This window comes from Epinephelus fuscoguttatus, linkage group LG9 (genome assembly GCF_011397635.1).
Source record: "Epinephelus fuscoguttatus linkage group LG9, E.fuscoguttatus.final_Chr_v1".
NCBI lineage: Eukaryota > Metazoa > Chordata > Actinopteri > Perciformes > Serranidae > Epinephelus > Epinephelus fuscoguttatus.
Genome location: NC_064760.1, coordinates 19814096 through 19826375, shown reverse-complemented (window position 1 = coordinate 19826375; position 12280 = coordinate 19814096). Strand labels below are relative to the sequence as shown.

General features: G+C 42.2%; 1 protein-coding gene across 1 annotated transcript; it reads right to left on the bottom strand.

Moving 5' to 3' along the window:
- Positions 1–2957: 2957 nt before the first annotated feature.
- On the bottom strand, positions 2958–11101 carry foxo4 (forkhead box O4). The gene is made up of 3 exons (XM_049585165.1): positions 9111–11101; positions 5011–6576; positions 2958–3753 (listed from the first exon to the last, which is right to left on the bottom strand). The coding sequence occupies exons 1-2, from the start codon at positions 9549–9551 to the stop codon at positions 5041–5043; spliced, it is 1977 nt and encodes a 658-aa protein (XP_049441122.1). The 5' UTR covers positions 9552–11101; the 3' UTR covers positions 2958–3753; positions 5011–5040.
- Positions 11102–12280: the final 1179 nt, after the last annotated feature.

Sequence of the window (12280 nt, the reverse complement as noted above, 5' to 3'; positions counted from 1 at the left end):
GGGGGAAGATGACGAAATCAATCTCGCTACAGAGTAAAGTCATGCTATAGTGTTTTAAATATTGGCAGTCAAAATAAAATAAAGAACTCCAAGGGATAGGCTAGTACTGATATACATGGCTGGAGAGCTAGAATACATTTCTCTCTAAAAATAAAAAAGGGAAGTCAAATTTGAGGTCAGCTCTTTTTAAGACAGAAACTCCTCCAGGAAAACAAAACAAAGACATGGTGTGTTGGTTTCCAGTCTGTTGTAACAGAGACAATCTGTAGAATAAATATACGTTTGTTTGCCATTGTCATGTTATCGGATGACGTCTGTGCAGAGTTGTTTTCCTGTTGTTTTTCTTCAGAGCGACCCTGAGAGGTAACGGTTGTATTAGTCTCGTTTTGAGATGAGAATTCGGCAGCGTGTTGAGAAGCAGGACGATAAATGTTTTTCTTTGCCTTGCACCACATTTCAGCGCAGATTTTTTTCTTTTTACTTGGATACACAATTAATGCAGAAAAAATGAGACAGGTTATCGGGAATTTTAGTTAAAGTGTGTAGGATTTAGTGGCAAGCATGTAGGAGGACTATGGTGGCCAACATGAAAATGCGATTGACCCTATCTAGAGCCGGTGGTTGATTTGTCCGTTCTGGGCTACTGTTAAACAAAATAGAGTGCGCCATGGAAGAGGACCCGCTCCGTATGTAGATCAAGTCCCCAGGAACAGCGCGGGCTTTGAAGCCAAGTTTACATAGTGGCCAAAAGTGGAACTACAACTACAGGGTCAGTCAAGTGATTCCACTGGGCCCAAAGACTTACCCATAGACTTGCATTGGGAACAAGAGGTTTTAAATCAGTGGATATATTTTTTTGAGTGCCACAACCCCTGCGAAACGACTTGTTTAACTATCACTTCAATACATTTCAAAGGTCTAAAAGAGCTACAAGATAAAATCATTTTATCCCCATTAGAGTTAGAAGAGCGCTAAGCGCAAAGTCAGCCGCTCAGTCATGCTCGGATACTCTATGTCTCTAGTGCATTTACTCGATGGGCCCGGCAATACAGAAGATTCAGGTAAGTTCATGCCGCCAAAATAAGAGCTTTTTTGGCTTCATGTGCCAATGAGCAACTTTAATAAGAATTAACAGGGTCCCGTCTGCAATGCTGTATCCAGGTCTCCTAATACATCCATGATGAAGATATAAATGGCTCATTCTAAGGTACCAAACAACCACTCTTAGTTTCAGGTGATTATTAACTCACAGGGGCACACCACCTACATTAAGGAGTCCAATATGTTATTCCCATGGCCTCGGAAAATTCAATCAATACTTGTGAACATAAGCTACCCCCTCTCTAAGCCAGGAGCAAGAGAAGGAAGTCTCAAACTTGTAATGTCATCAAGTATTAAGTCTGGAGCTGCTCTATAGACAGTGAATGGGAGACTAATTTTTTGGACCCACACAATGTTTTAACTTTTTTTTATACCCAATTGAGCATTATTATGTTGTAATGTTCTCAGTTCTGAAACAGAAAATGTACCCATGTCCTCAGAACAACTCTCTGTGCGCTCTTGGTGTTGTCTATAATATCAATTCACTGTCTATGGAGCAACTCCAGACTTTACAACCTATGACATCACAAATTTGAGTTACAGCACTCCAGTTTTTTGGATTTGGGAAAGAGTTGTTAATTTTCACTAAGACCACAGAAATGACATGGGTGTAGTTGCCCTTTAAAGTCTGTGTCCACATTGTGTTTTTCTTTGGCAGAAAAGCCGTGGCAGGGCGCAGGAGAACAGTGGGTTTTGTTTCTATGAAAACAATATCATGACATTAATGGTAGCTAGCACTCAGAGTGGCAACACAAAAAAGCCGGAGTGCTGTAAAAAGGAAAAAAGACATGAGGCATGGAACAACTGAAATGGATGCCAGTGCTGAGAAAAACCAATATGTGGATACAGGCCTTAATGAAAGCGTAGTTCTGAATATTATATACAAATTCCACCATTAGATGCCCTTAAATCCTACACGCTGGACTTCTAAAATGGTCAAGTATTGATGCATTTTGCCTCACTCGACTCTCAAAGTCAGATTTCATGTTACAGGCATGTTTTGCAAAGCTTATGTACACCGAGATACTGTGTCAGGCCCAAGCGCTCCCTAAATGCCATGCAAATGCAAATATTAGTGTTCCTTTGGTTATGTAAAAAAACAAATCTACATGCATCTCATCCTTTACAAAAATAAAAGTATAGAAAATTACCGTTAAAAATGATCTGAGAATGCTTCCTCCAATGTAAAAAAAAAAACCTTGTCATTAGTAATATATTCATATGTATTAATATCTCATTTATTACCTCCATCTAAATTGTATATTAAAACTATAATCAAATATATTCTTTTTTTTGTACTTCTCACACTGAGAATTAATTTCTTGAATTAAAATGTGAGAGATTTTTCTCTCATTTTTCTGACATGAAGCACCCCCCTCAACACCCCCGAAACAAAATATCAGGAAAATGTTAAATAACAAAACCCTTCAAGAAGTGATTATTCAAATTTCCTTCAAGATTTCATTTAGTTCTCCTGATAAATCTGCATAGTGTGTCATCGTGTACATGTGCAACGTGTAGTTTACATGTTTTTTTTGTTTGTTTGTTTTTTTGAAAGGATTTAAACTCTTTGATGAAATGGTATAACCTAATGTGTCTCCTAGTTTGGGGTCCCTGTGTTGCAGGAACCTAAGTGCTTTGAAAATGCACAGACTCGATGAAAACAGAGAGAAAGAAGAAATAATCAGGTAGACCATGTGACAGTGGAGGCATACTGCTGTCTAAAACAATATAATACTTGGCCAACAAATCACATGTTGGCAAATAAATTTACCCTTGAATGCCCCGTGTATAAATTCACAAATCACATTTCTTCATTTTGTTAGTTCAACTGCACATCAGGGATTTAAAAAAACAACAAAAAAAAACACCCTCTAACAGACATCTACCATAACACACTGGATTGAAGTCAAAATGCCAAACTGCAAATACAGACCCTCTTAACTGTTGAATCACTAAATTTCATTGGAGGAAAAAAAAACATCTGCTTTTCTCTAAAGTGAGAAATTTAAATCGTACAAATAATCTTAGTCCACAAATGGGCGAGATGTGTAGCCAAACATTTTATACCTCCAGTCATCCAGTCTTGTATCTTCCACCTGTTCACAACACAATCCAACTCCTGTGATGAAACCTTTCCATGGTGCAGCAGCGTGACTGCACTTCAAACAGCATTTGGTCTGGCAGTTCATGCAAGTGTCAATGGAAAACTGGCCATTTCTCCAAAAAAACGCACAGTCCATTGAGTCTTCAATACCAAAGCCATCATGTACCGTATCCACCCTAAAGCTATTATGGTGTAACATAACTGAAATACAGACTCCCAGCTGAGGGGAGTTAATGATTTGTCTTTTCACTCCTAAAAACATCATGTCACACGTCTTTTAAAAATCATCAGTTTGGATTAGAAGGAAAAAAAAAAAACGGCTAGCAGCCAAGTGTTATTTTTAAAAAAAGGGAGAAATATTGTGCATAGTAGCCTGAATCTCCTCTCTGTCCCCCGCATGTCTTCTTGGCACATGACATGGCTGAGGTCTGGTCTTTTAAGTCCGAGAGAAGTGTGTTTGAAAATACTATCTTCAGCCAGCAGGGAGGAGGAATGCACCGGTCGTTTTGTTGTTTTGTGAGGTTATCCTGATTGGAAATCAGTTCCTGCAAGACAAGACCATAAAACGGTCACTTGTGTAATAAATGATAAATGTAATAATTAGGAAATACAAATTATGTGAAGAGATGTACTAAAAGTCATCTACAGACTGAATCACTGTAAATCAAATCTTAAAAATGAGTTGATCAGCAGAAAACTAATTTGCAACAGTTTTGATCTGCATACAGATTTACACCTCATTTTCACATAGCTCTTTGTGCTTATGCGAGTCAACCGGAAGTCTATTCATTCCTATGAGAACCTCTTTTAAAATGGTCAAGTATTGATGCAGTTTGCCTAACTTGACTCTCAGTCCGATTTCATGTTACAGGCGACTTTAGCAAAGCTTATGTCGTTTTATGTCAGGCCCAAGCGCTCTCTAAATGCCATGCAAATGCAAATATTAGTTTTCTTTGGTTATGTAGAAAAACAAATCTACGTGCATCTCATCCTTTTCAAAAATAAAAGTATAAAAAATAGTGTTTGTTAAAACTCCGCCTTCCATTTATTTTGCTCTGTAATTTGCCTTGAATATGTGGAGAAAAAAAAACCAACCTTTTTCAGCAGATTTCTAACAGACTATACGCACTGTTTTCCAGGAAATTGGCATGAAAACAAATTAGCTAACAGATTGGTGAATGTAAAACAGCTCTATAAGTTTGACAGCATTGTTAGTTGTGTAACTAATAGAGTGCATGCATGGTGGATCATTTGTGTTTTAACTAAATATTACTCAAAACTGGCCACACAACTGCAGGCCAACCTTTCCACTTATTTGTTGCCATGGTATCATTGGTCCTGTTTTTGTCTCTGTACTGCGCGATGCCTATATTCCACAAAAGTGGATGATAAATAACACTCAAAATTAACTTTTCTGTAATATCTGCGGTGGCATCTCCATCTATCCATAAAGAGATGCATTTCCCTGCATTCAACACTGGGGGCGCACTACGTAAACGACACGGAAATACGGAAACAAAACTGTGGAAATGAGGTGCAAGTGCTGCAACTACAAACAATTATTTTCAGCATCAACTGTTTCTTGGTCTAGAAAATGTCAGAAAACTGAAATGCTCAACATTTCTTTTCAAATGTCTTGTTTTGTCTGACAAATAGTCCAAATTGAAAATATATTTAGTTTACAATGCTATAAGATGGAGAAAACAAGCAAATCCTCATTTGAGATTAAACACAGCTCCATCAACTGTCAAAGTAACTGTTAGTTGCACCCTGATGGTCTGAAAGAGGAGAGATCAGTGTACCTGTCTGACTCCATGTGGTCAGCTAAGAGATTAGCTGGGCACCCAGCTGTGAGCGGAGCCCTGTGTAGTGGCCGGTCCGGCGTAGCCTTGGCCTCCAGGCAGTATGGGGTCAAAGTTGAAGTCGATGCCATCTCCGTCCATGAGGTCACTGTTGATGATGTAGTCCACATCACAATCCAGGTTTTCGGTGAACATGTCAATGTCCAAGTCTGTGGGCAGTCGGTCTTGACCGGGCGGGAAACAGGACGCTGCTCCGAAGTGACTCATCCCCTGCAAGCTCACACCAGGATTGGCTGAGGTGACAGGCCCTCCATGATGAGAGCCCACCGCTGGCACCGTTGCATGCTGGGCTTTGAGGGCAGACAGCTGTGACGGGTCCTGAGACATACCTGAGAGGATCATCCCCAGCCCCATCTGAGAGTGATGCTGGTGTTGTTGCTGTGGTTGTTGTTGATGCTGCTGCTGGTGCGGCGGCTGCTGCTGCTGCTGGTGGTGAAGGTGACGCTGCTGCATCTGAGCCTGCAGCGCCATGGGAGCCACTGTGTTCGGTTCCAGCCCTTTACCCAACAGCAGCTGGTTGGGTTTGGACCTCACACCTACTACTGGTGTGCCAAGGCCCATCAGGCCCACTCCTCCAGGACTGGGCATGAGGGGATCCACCTGGGTCATCAGGACATCACTGGGCGGAGGGGAGTCAGAGGTGAGCAGTGCCTCCAGGCTGGAAGGCACGTGGGTGCTGTAATGGCCACCCCCGCGAGAGCTGGAGGTGGGTATGGGGTTGAAAAGGGAGTTGCTGAAGGTTGTTGGCTCTTTGCTGCTCGGTCCACACTGAGAGACAGAGGCCTGGGTCCCGGTGTGGGTGGGGGCCTGTGGGAGGCTGGATGGCTGCAGCTGATGGGGGAAGGAGGAGAAGCTGGAACCACGAGGCAGCAGGGTGGAGGCGGAGGGCAGTGGAGTGGGAGGTGCTGGTGGGGCTGTGCTGGGACTGGCCCCTCCCTGCTGCCCAGTCATCAATGTGAGGCCGTCGATCAGATCCAGCTCCTCCATGAGGGTCTCTGTGAGGGTGGGGGTCAAGCTGCTGGCAGTGTATCTTCCCAACAGTCCGTCCTCAGGCAGGTTATCGTCGTCCTCCTGTCCAGGAGCAATGGGGGACAGACGTCCACTCAGGGTGCTGGCGTTAGAGCCTGTGCGTGAGCGGAAGGTGGTCCACATGTCAGCGTCATCCAGGCTGCCGCGAGATGAGGGGCTGCTGCTGTTGACACCCCATTTGGGAAACTGCTGGGACGAATTAGGGCTGTCTGCGCCCGCTGAACCTGTGCTGCCGTCGCCCTGCACCCCTCCAGCACCACCCAGGCCAGCTGCTCCCGCCTGCTTCTTGGTCTGCTTGGCCCTCATGCGGCTCTTCAGCAGTTTGCTGCTGTTGTCCATGGAGGCGGCCCGGCGGCGAGGAGCCTTCCCAGTCTTACCTCCCTCAGGGTTAAGCATCCACCAGGAACTCTTACCTGTCGATTCATTGTGTACCCTCAAGAACTTGTTGTGGAGTGATAAATTGTGGCGAATTGAATTCTGAAACAGGAGAAAAAGAAACAGGGAAATTATATGAGATGGGAGGTTTTTCAAATTAAGAGTCGGCTTCTTTCATTTAACACTGTTTAATTTGCAATTATAACAATTGGTGTATATACTTAAGCCCTGCCAATGTTTAAATTATCCTATTATTAAATCATCTTATTCACTATCCAACTCAATTCAGTTTAAATAAACTGTCTTGCCTTGTTTCATTATTTCATCGAGAATTACCGGCTTGCTGCTGTATGCCTCCGCGAACCACTCAAGTTGCAGTTACAGTTTACTTTTATGTCTGTCCAGACTCACAAGTAGCCATGACAGTCGACAATGCTTCAAATATGGATGTTGCTGCAAAGATGCTACATATCCTTAAATGTGGAGGCTTCACACACATCTTCTCTCTGGCAGCACATAAGATCTGTACAGTCAGCACAGCTTCAAGGTGGACACCCAAGATTATAGTCTCCAATTCAGTATCTGACCAAACGTCTCCCCCTCTGTTCCTGAGATATGACATTGAGTAATGGCCAGAAAAGTGTCACAGTGAAGTTGACCTTTGACCTTATGGATATAGAAAGTTATCACTTCATCATTTTATTCTATTAGACATTGTGTAAAATGTTATGTCATAAATAGCGTATGAATTCTTAAATAAATGCCAAAAACATGTTTTTTGAGGTCACAGTGACCACCAAAATCTAATCACTTCATCGCTGAGTCTAAGTGGAAGTTTGTGCAAAATTGCAGAAATTCCATCAAGGCATTATTGAGGTATTGTGTTAACGAGAACAGGCCAAACAGGCAGACATGGACAGATGGACAACCCGAAAACATAATGCCTCCTACCACCGCTACTGTTGGCATAAACTAAAATTACTGCCCTGCGATTGTATGCCTCCATGCACCAATCAAGTTTCTCTTACAGTTTACATCCATGTCTGTAAAAACAAGGATGCTTCACACACATCATCCCTCCAGCAGCACAGGAGATCTGTGCAATCGGCACAGTTACAAGGTGGACACCCAAGATTAATGTCACCAATTCAGTATCAGACCAAATGTTTCTCCTTCTGTTCCTGAGATATGACATTGGATACGGGCCAGAAAAGTGTTTAATGCAGATCGTTATGATGTCACGGTGAAGTTGACCTTTGACCTTTTGGATATAAAATGTCATCTCTTAATTGTTATATCCTATTAGACATTTGTCGGAAAAAGCCATAATTAACGTATGAATTCTTAAATTATACAAAAAAAATTTGGGAGTTCACACTGACCTTAACCCTTGACCTTCAACTCCCAAATTTTGATCAGTTTAATCTTCAGTCCAAATGGACGTTTATGTCAAATTTGAAGAAAGTACTCTTGAGATATATTCACAAGAATTAAACGAATGCAAGGTCACACTGACTTTGACTTTTGACCACCAAAATCAGTTCATTGTTGTGTCCAAGTGAATGTTTGTGCCAAATTTGAAGAAATTCCCTTAAGGCGTTCGTGAGATATCGCACTTACAAGAATGAGACAGATGTAAGGCCACACTGAACTTGACCTTTGACCACCAAAATCTTATGAGTTCATCGTTGAGCCTAAGTGAACATGTAAAATTTGAAAAAATTCCCTCAAGGTGTTCTTGAGATATCGGGTTTACAAGAATGGGATGGACGTGTGTTATAGTAGTTATTTCTTTGTTTCGAAGGGTTACAAGCCAAAACGGGTTGGGAACCACTGGTCTGAACCACAACAGTACTTACGAAGTCAGAGTTATCTCAGGTCGGTATACTTAAAAACTTTTTTGTTCCACAAAAGGAAATTATGTTTGCAGTAAGGCGGAAAAAAGACATGAAGATTTAAATACATAAACACACACACACACACACTCTCACGAAATACAATAAGCCAATTGAAAACAGATTAAGAATGATAACAATGAATCGACGACTGATTAATTTAATTAATTTAAAACTTAATCGATCAAATATCATTCATTTTGAAAGCATGTTTTAATGACTAGCAGTAGCAAACAAAGGGCGCATTATCACTATTTTATGATAAGGTGGCTATCATGGGGTCTGGAAGAAGAGCGCAGCGGTGACACATGTTTCATAGAGTATGCAATGCCGTCAGAGAATATGCAGTATGTTGCTGGGATTTTTGATTTAGGAAAGAAAAAACACATTTGGTATTGTTTAGTACGAGCAAAGTTTTTTTTTTTTTTTAAATGATTAATTGATTAATTGATAGTTGCCTGTGATCGTTTAAGTGATTACAATTTTCAACCCTAAGACAGATAAATACTGCTAGTAGAGTACATAAATTAATATAAATATACGATGTAAAGGAACAGTAAGACATGTCTCCATCATCTAGTCAAATATGAAAAACATCAATTAAGGGAGGCCATCTGCAAACCAGTGCTTGTGTGTGATGTAACATTATTTGCAAAGCTATAAATCTATGGCTTTAAGTAAAACATTGGAGTCCACCTTGTAAAATGATGCAGCGAAGATGTGCGCCACCCTCATACTCACCTTCCAGCCGGCTGAGCTGTTGCTGTCTCCTTTGTCTCTGAAGTAAGGCACTGTTTTCACCATCCACTCATAGATCTGAGCCAGAGTCAGCCTCTTCTCAGGTGAATTCTCGATGGCCTGACTAATCAGATCAGCGTAGCTCTGGTTCCCCCACGCGTTGCGCCGGGATGATCCTTTGCGGGGCGTCGCGCCGGCTCCGCCCACGGCGGCCACGGCCCCTCCCTCGGCCGCTGCTGCCGCCTTCTCCGGCTCGGACGTGATTTGCTGTGGCTCGGGTTTGTCCTCGTCGGCGGGCGGGGTCCCAGCGGCGGACTCGGAGCCATCCGCCCCCTCCGGTTTGACAACCGAGATGTCGGGTCTTGGCAGCGGCCACGTGCAGGAGCGGGGTCTGCTCTGTGGCTCGAAATCTGGGTCAATCGGGGGCACCGACGACTCCTCCATGGCGGTCCTCTGAACTTCCTCTCAACCAAAAAGATGGGACCACTTAAAGCATCTACCTTTAAAAATTGAAGTTTCAGGGGATGATGCGTTAAAAAACTTCCTGACACAAAAACAATATGCCTCAGCCCCTGCGGGGGTGTAAACAGAGGGCCCTGCAGAGGAGACGTAATAATCTGGACACACCAATAGCCTCAGTTAATCCTCAGATTGGAGATTAGGGAACCCAAATAATCTCCTTAATAGTAACTATCATAAACCTTCCGATTTATATAGAATGAAGAAGGGCTGGGATGAGAGTCCCTTTGTTTGAATGAAATAAAAACAAAAGTGGCAGAGCGGCAATGAGCACCAAAACATCTGGATCTACAGAGGTTTGGGCTCACCTGAAAATGAACACCAAAATATTAAAGGTATATGGATACAAGATAATGCCATTCCTGTTAATAAACAATTTAAATATGTGTCAATTGGTAATGTTGTAAAAAGAATATTTTATACTTTGTCAAACTAATATTTTAAGAGTAGATCAAAATGAATTATTTCGTGCCAAATTTGTAAAATGATGCATATATTTTCTCATTCAAACCTAGGATTATTACGGCAAAGCTATGAAGAGTACAAACAGGGATTAGCTGGCTACTGTTACAAAGGATCCTCTCAGGAGAGCCCCTGTCTGTCTCCACTTGTAAACAACGTGATGTCTGGACTCTCCACAAGCCAAATACAAACTCAACACAAACTTTAAAAAAAATATGCAAAGTCACAAATCGGTCCGGTACATCAAAGTCAAGTGAAAAAACATAGACCGGCCGATTATCCCAGCAATGGTTGTGTTAGCCAACTGCCAAAAAGTGTAAAAACCAGTAAAGAGACTGGCCGCCGTCTCTTTGGCCTGTATGTTAAAGCCGTTGTAATTTAACAACCAAAGAAATGTCGACTGAGGGACGAGGAAATGGGAGAGCAGATTTTGATGGCGGTTTAGTAGTGTTTTTGAAAGATAGTAAAAATGGGAAAATGAGAGAAATGTCCGTAGGAAAAGTCCGTGCTTCAGGTCTGCATGATCCACCACATTGCGGCCAGGCGCATGTCACCATCTGCCATGTTTCTCCATACTCCTGCCGCGGCACACGATGCTCGAAGAAGCGGTTATAAAACCCTCTCGACCGAGGCCCGGAGCTCCGCCGATCTTCGCCCCGCGGTCTCGGTGAACGAACTACAAAGCGAATTCCCGGCTGTTGGGTGAAGTTGGGTCGCCTCGGAAGTCTGTCGGCTCCCACTCGCCTCACTTTGAAAACAGCACGATAGCCACCGTAACGTTAGCTGGTTAAGCTCCTGCTACTCCAGAGTTTACAATCCGTGAAAAACTCCGCGAAAAGCCCCCGATAACTTCCTCCAAGTGACCGCTTTTCATCAGCGATGAGTTTTGTAACACTTCCAGTCGCTGTGGCTGTCCAAATATTCACTCCTTCTGTATCTTTTTGACTTGTTTTGTTTTGTTTTGTTTTGACTCGAGGCGAAGACTCCCTTCTGACGTCTGTTTACCACTGTCAGGCAACGCGATCTGCGCCTGCGCGAAGTGGATTTCTGGGAAACTGAGTCATTCATGTGACAGCACAAGCGAAAACAGCCGCTAAGGGAGGCAACATGTACCTGGCCTTGATAGTGCGTTATCTAACAGTTTCTCAAAGTGTGCTAAGTCTCAGGTACACTTAATGCAGTTGAGCTATTACAGGTAATTAGAGTACTGATGCTACTAATTGACTAATACAACTGAAACTACAAAACAACATATTAAATAATAGTGAAATATAAATAAAATATATAATAATGAGAATAATGTGTGGCTGGATTAATGTGGTAATGTCAACGACAGCTGTTGGCCTCCTATCGAACCCGCTTCTAGTGTTGTCACGATACCAAATTCTTTGTTTCGGTACCCATACCAATATGAATTTTGATACTTTTCGGTATTTTTCCTAAGGAAAATCCTTTTGGCTACAAACTTTTAGAACAATAAATAGTAGGGTTGTAACGGTACCAAAAAATCATGGTTCTGTAAGTACCTCGGTACAGATGTCACGGTTTGGTTGCTCAAATGTTTCACCAAGTTGGTGTTGTCTCGTGTTGTCTCCCTTTGCGAGGCAGACTTTCTCTTGTCTTTTTTCATGTGCGCCAGCTGTGAATGTTGATACAGGTGTTGTCATACACACCACTTGTGCAATCTGTGCTCCAATAGGAACAAGAAAGGCGTTTGTGTGCATAGATGAGTAAAATAAATGAACTAAATTAATTAATTGAATCAATTTCAAAGTACCTGTATTTTCCAAATGCAGTATAGTACTATTTGGAATAATCTAGTACCACGGTACTATTTTAGTACCAGTATACCGTGCAACACTACCCCCTTCCGCCACAAAAAATAACCTTGTGCATTGTGTAAGTACCCTCTCCTCTATACACTGTCCACACTTCAGACAGTAAAATAGTCTAGAGACCCCAGCTTCAGAAACCAGCCCCATATTCCTATGTCTATATGACCTGGTTTTCATTTAGCCTTTAGTAATTTAATTAGCCCATTAGCATGGCTGTATTTAGGAACATGCACCATGTGAGCTGTACAATAACTAAAATAATAACCACTACTACTACTTTTGACACAGGGCTCTAAAAGACAGACAGAAGATTGGTAAATAATGCAGTGGATGTACCTTAGTGCTACAGATTCTTAA

Excerpts from the sequence above, each read along its gene's own strand:
- foxo4 (XM_049585165.1), bottom strand. The coding sequence starts at position 9,551 with ATGGAGGAGTCGTCGGTGCCCCCGATTGACCCAGATTTCGAGCCACAG. Across the intron at positions 6,577-9,110 it reads ACAGCTCAGCCGGCTGGAAG|AATTCAATTCGCCACAATTT; the intron begins GTGAGTATGAGG and ends CTCCTGTTTCAG.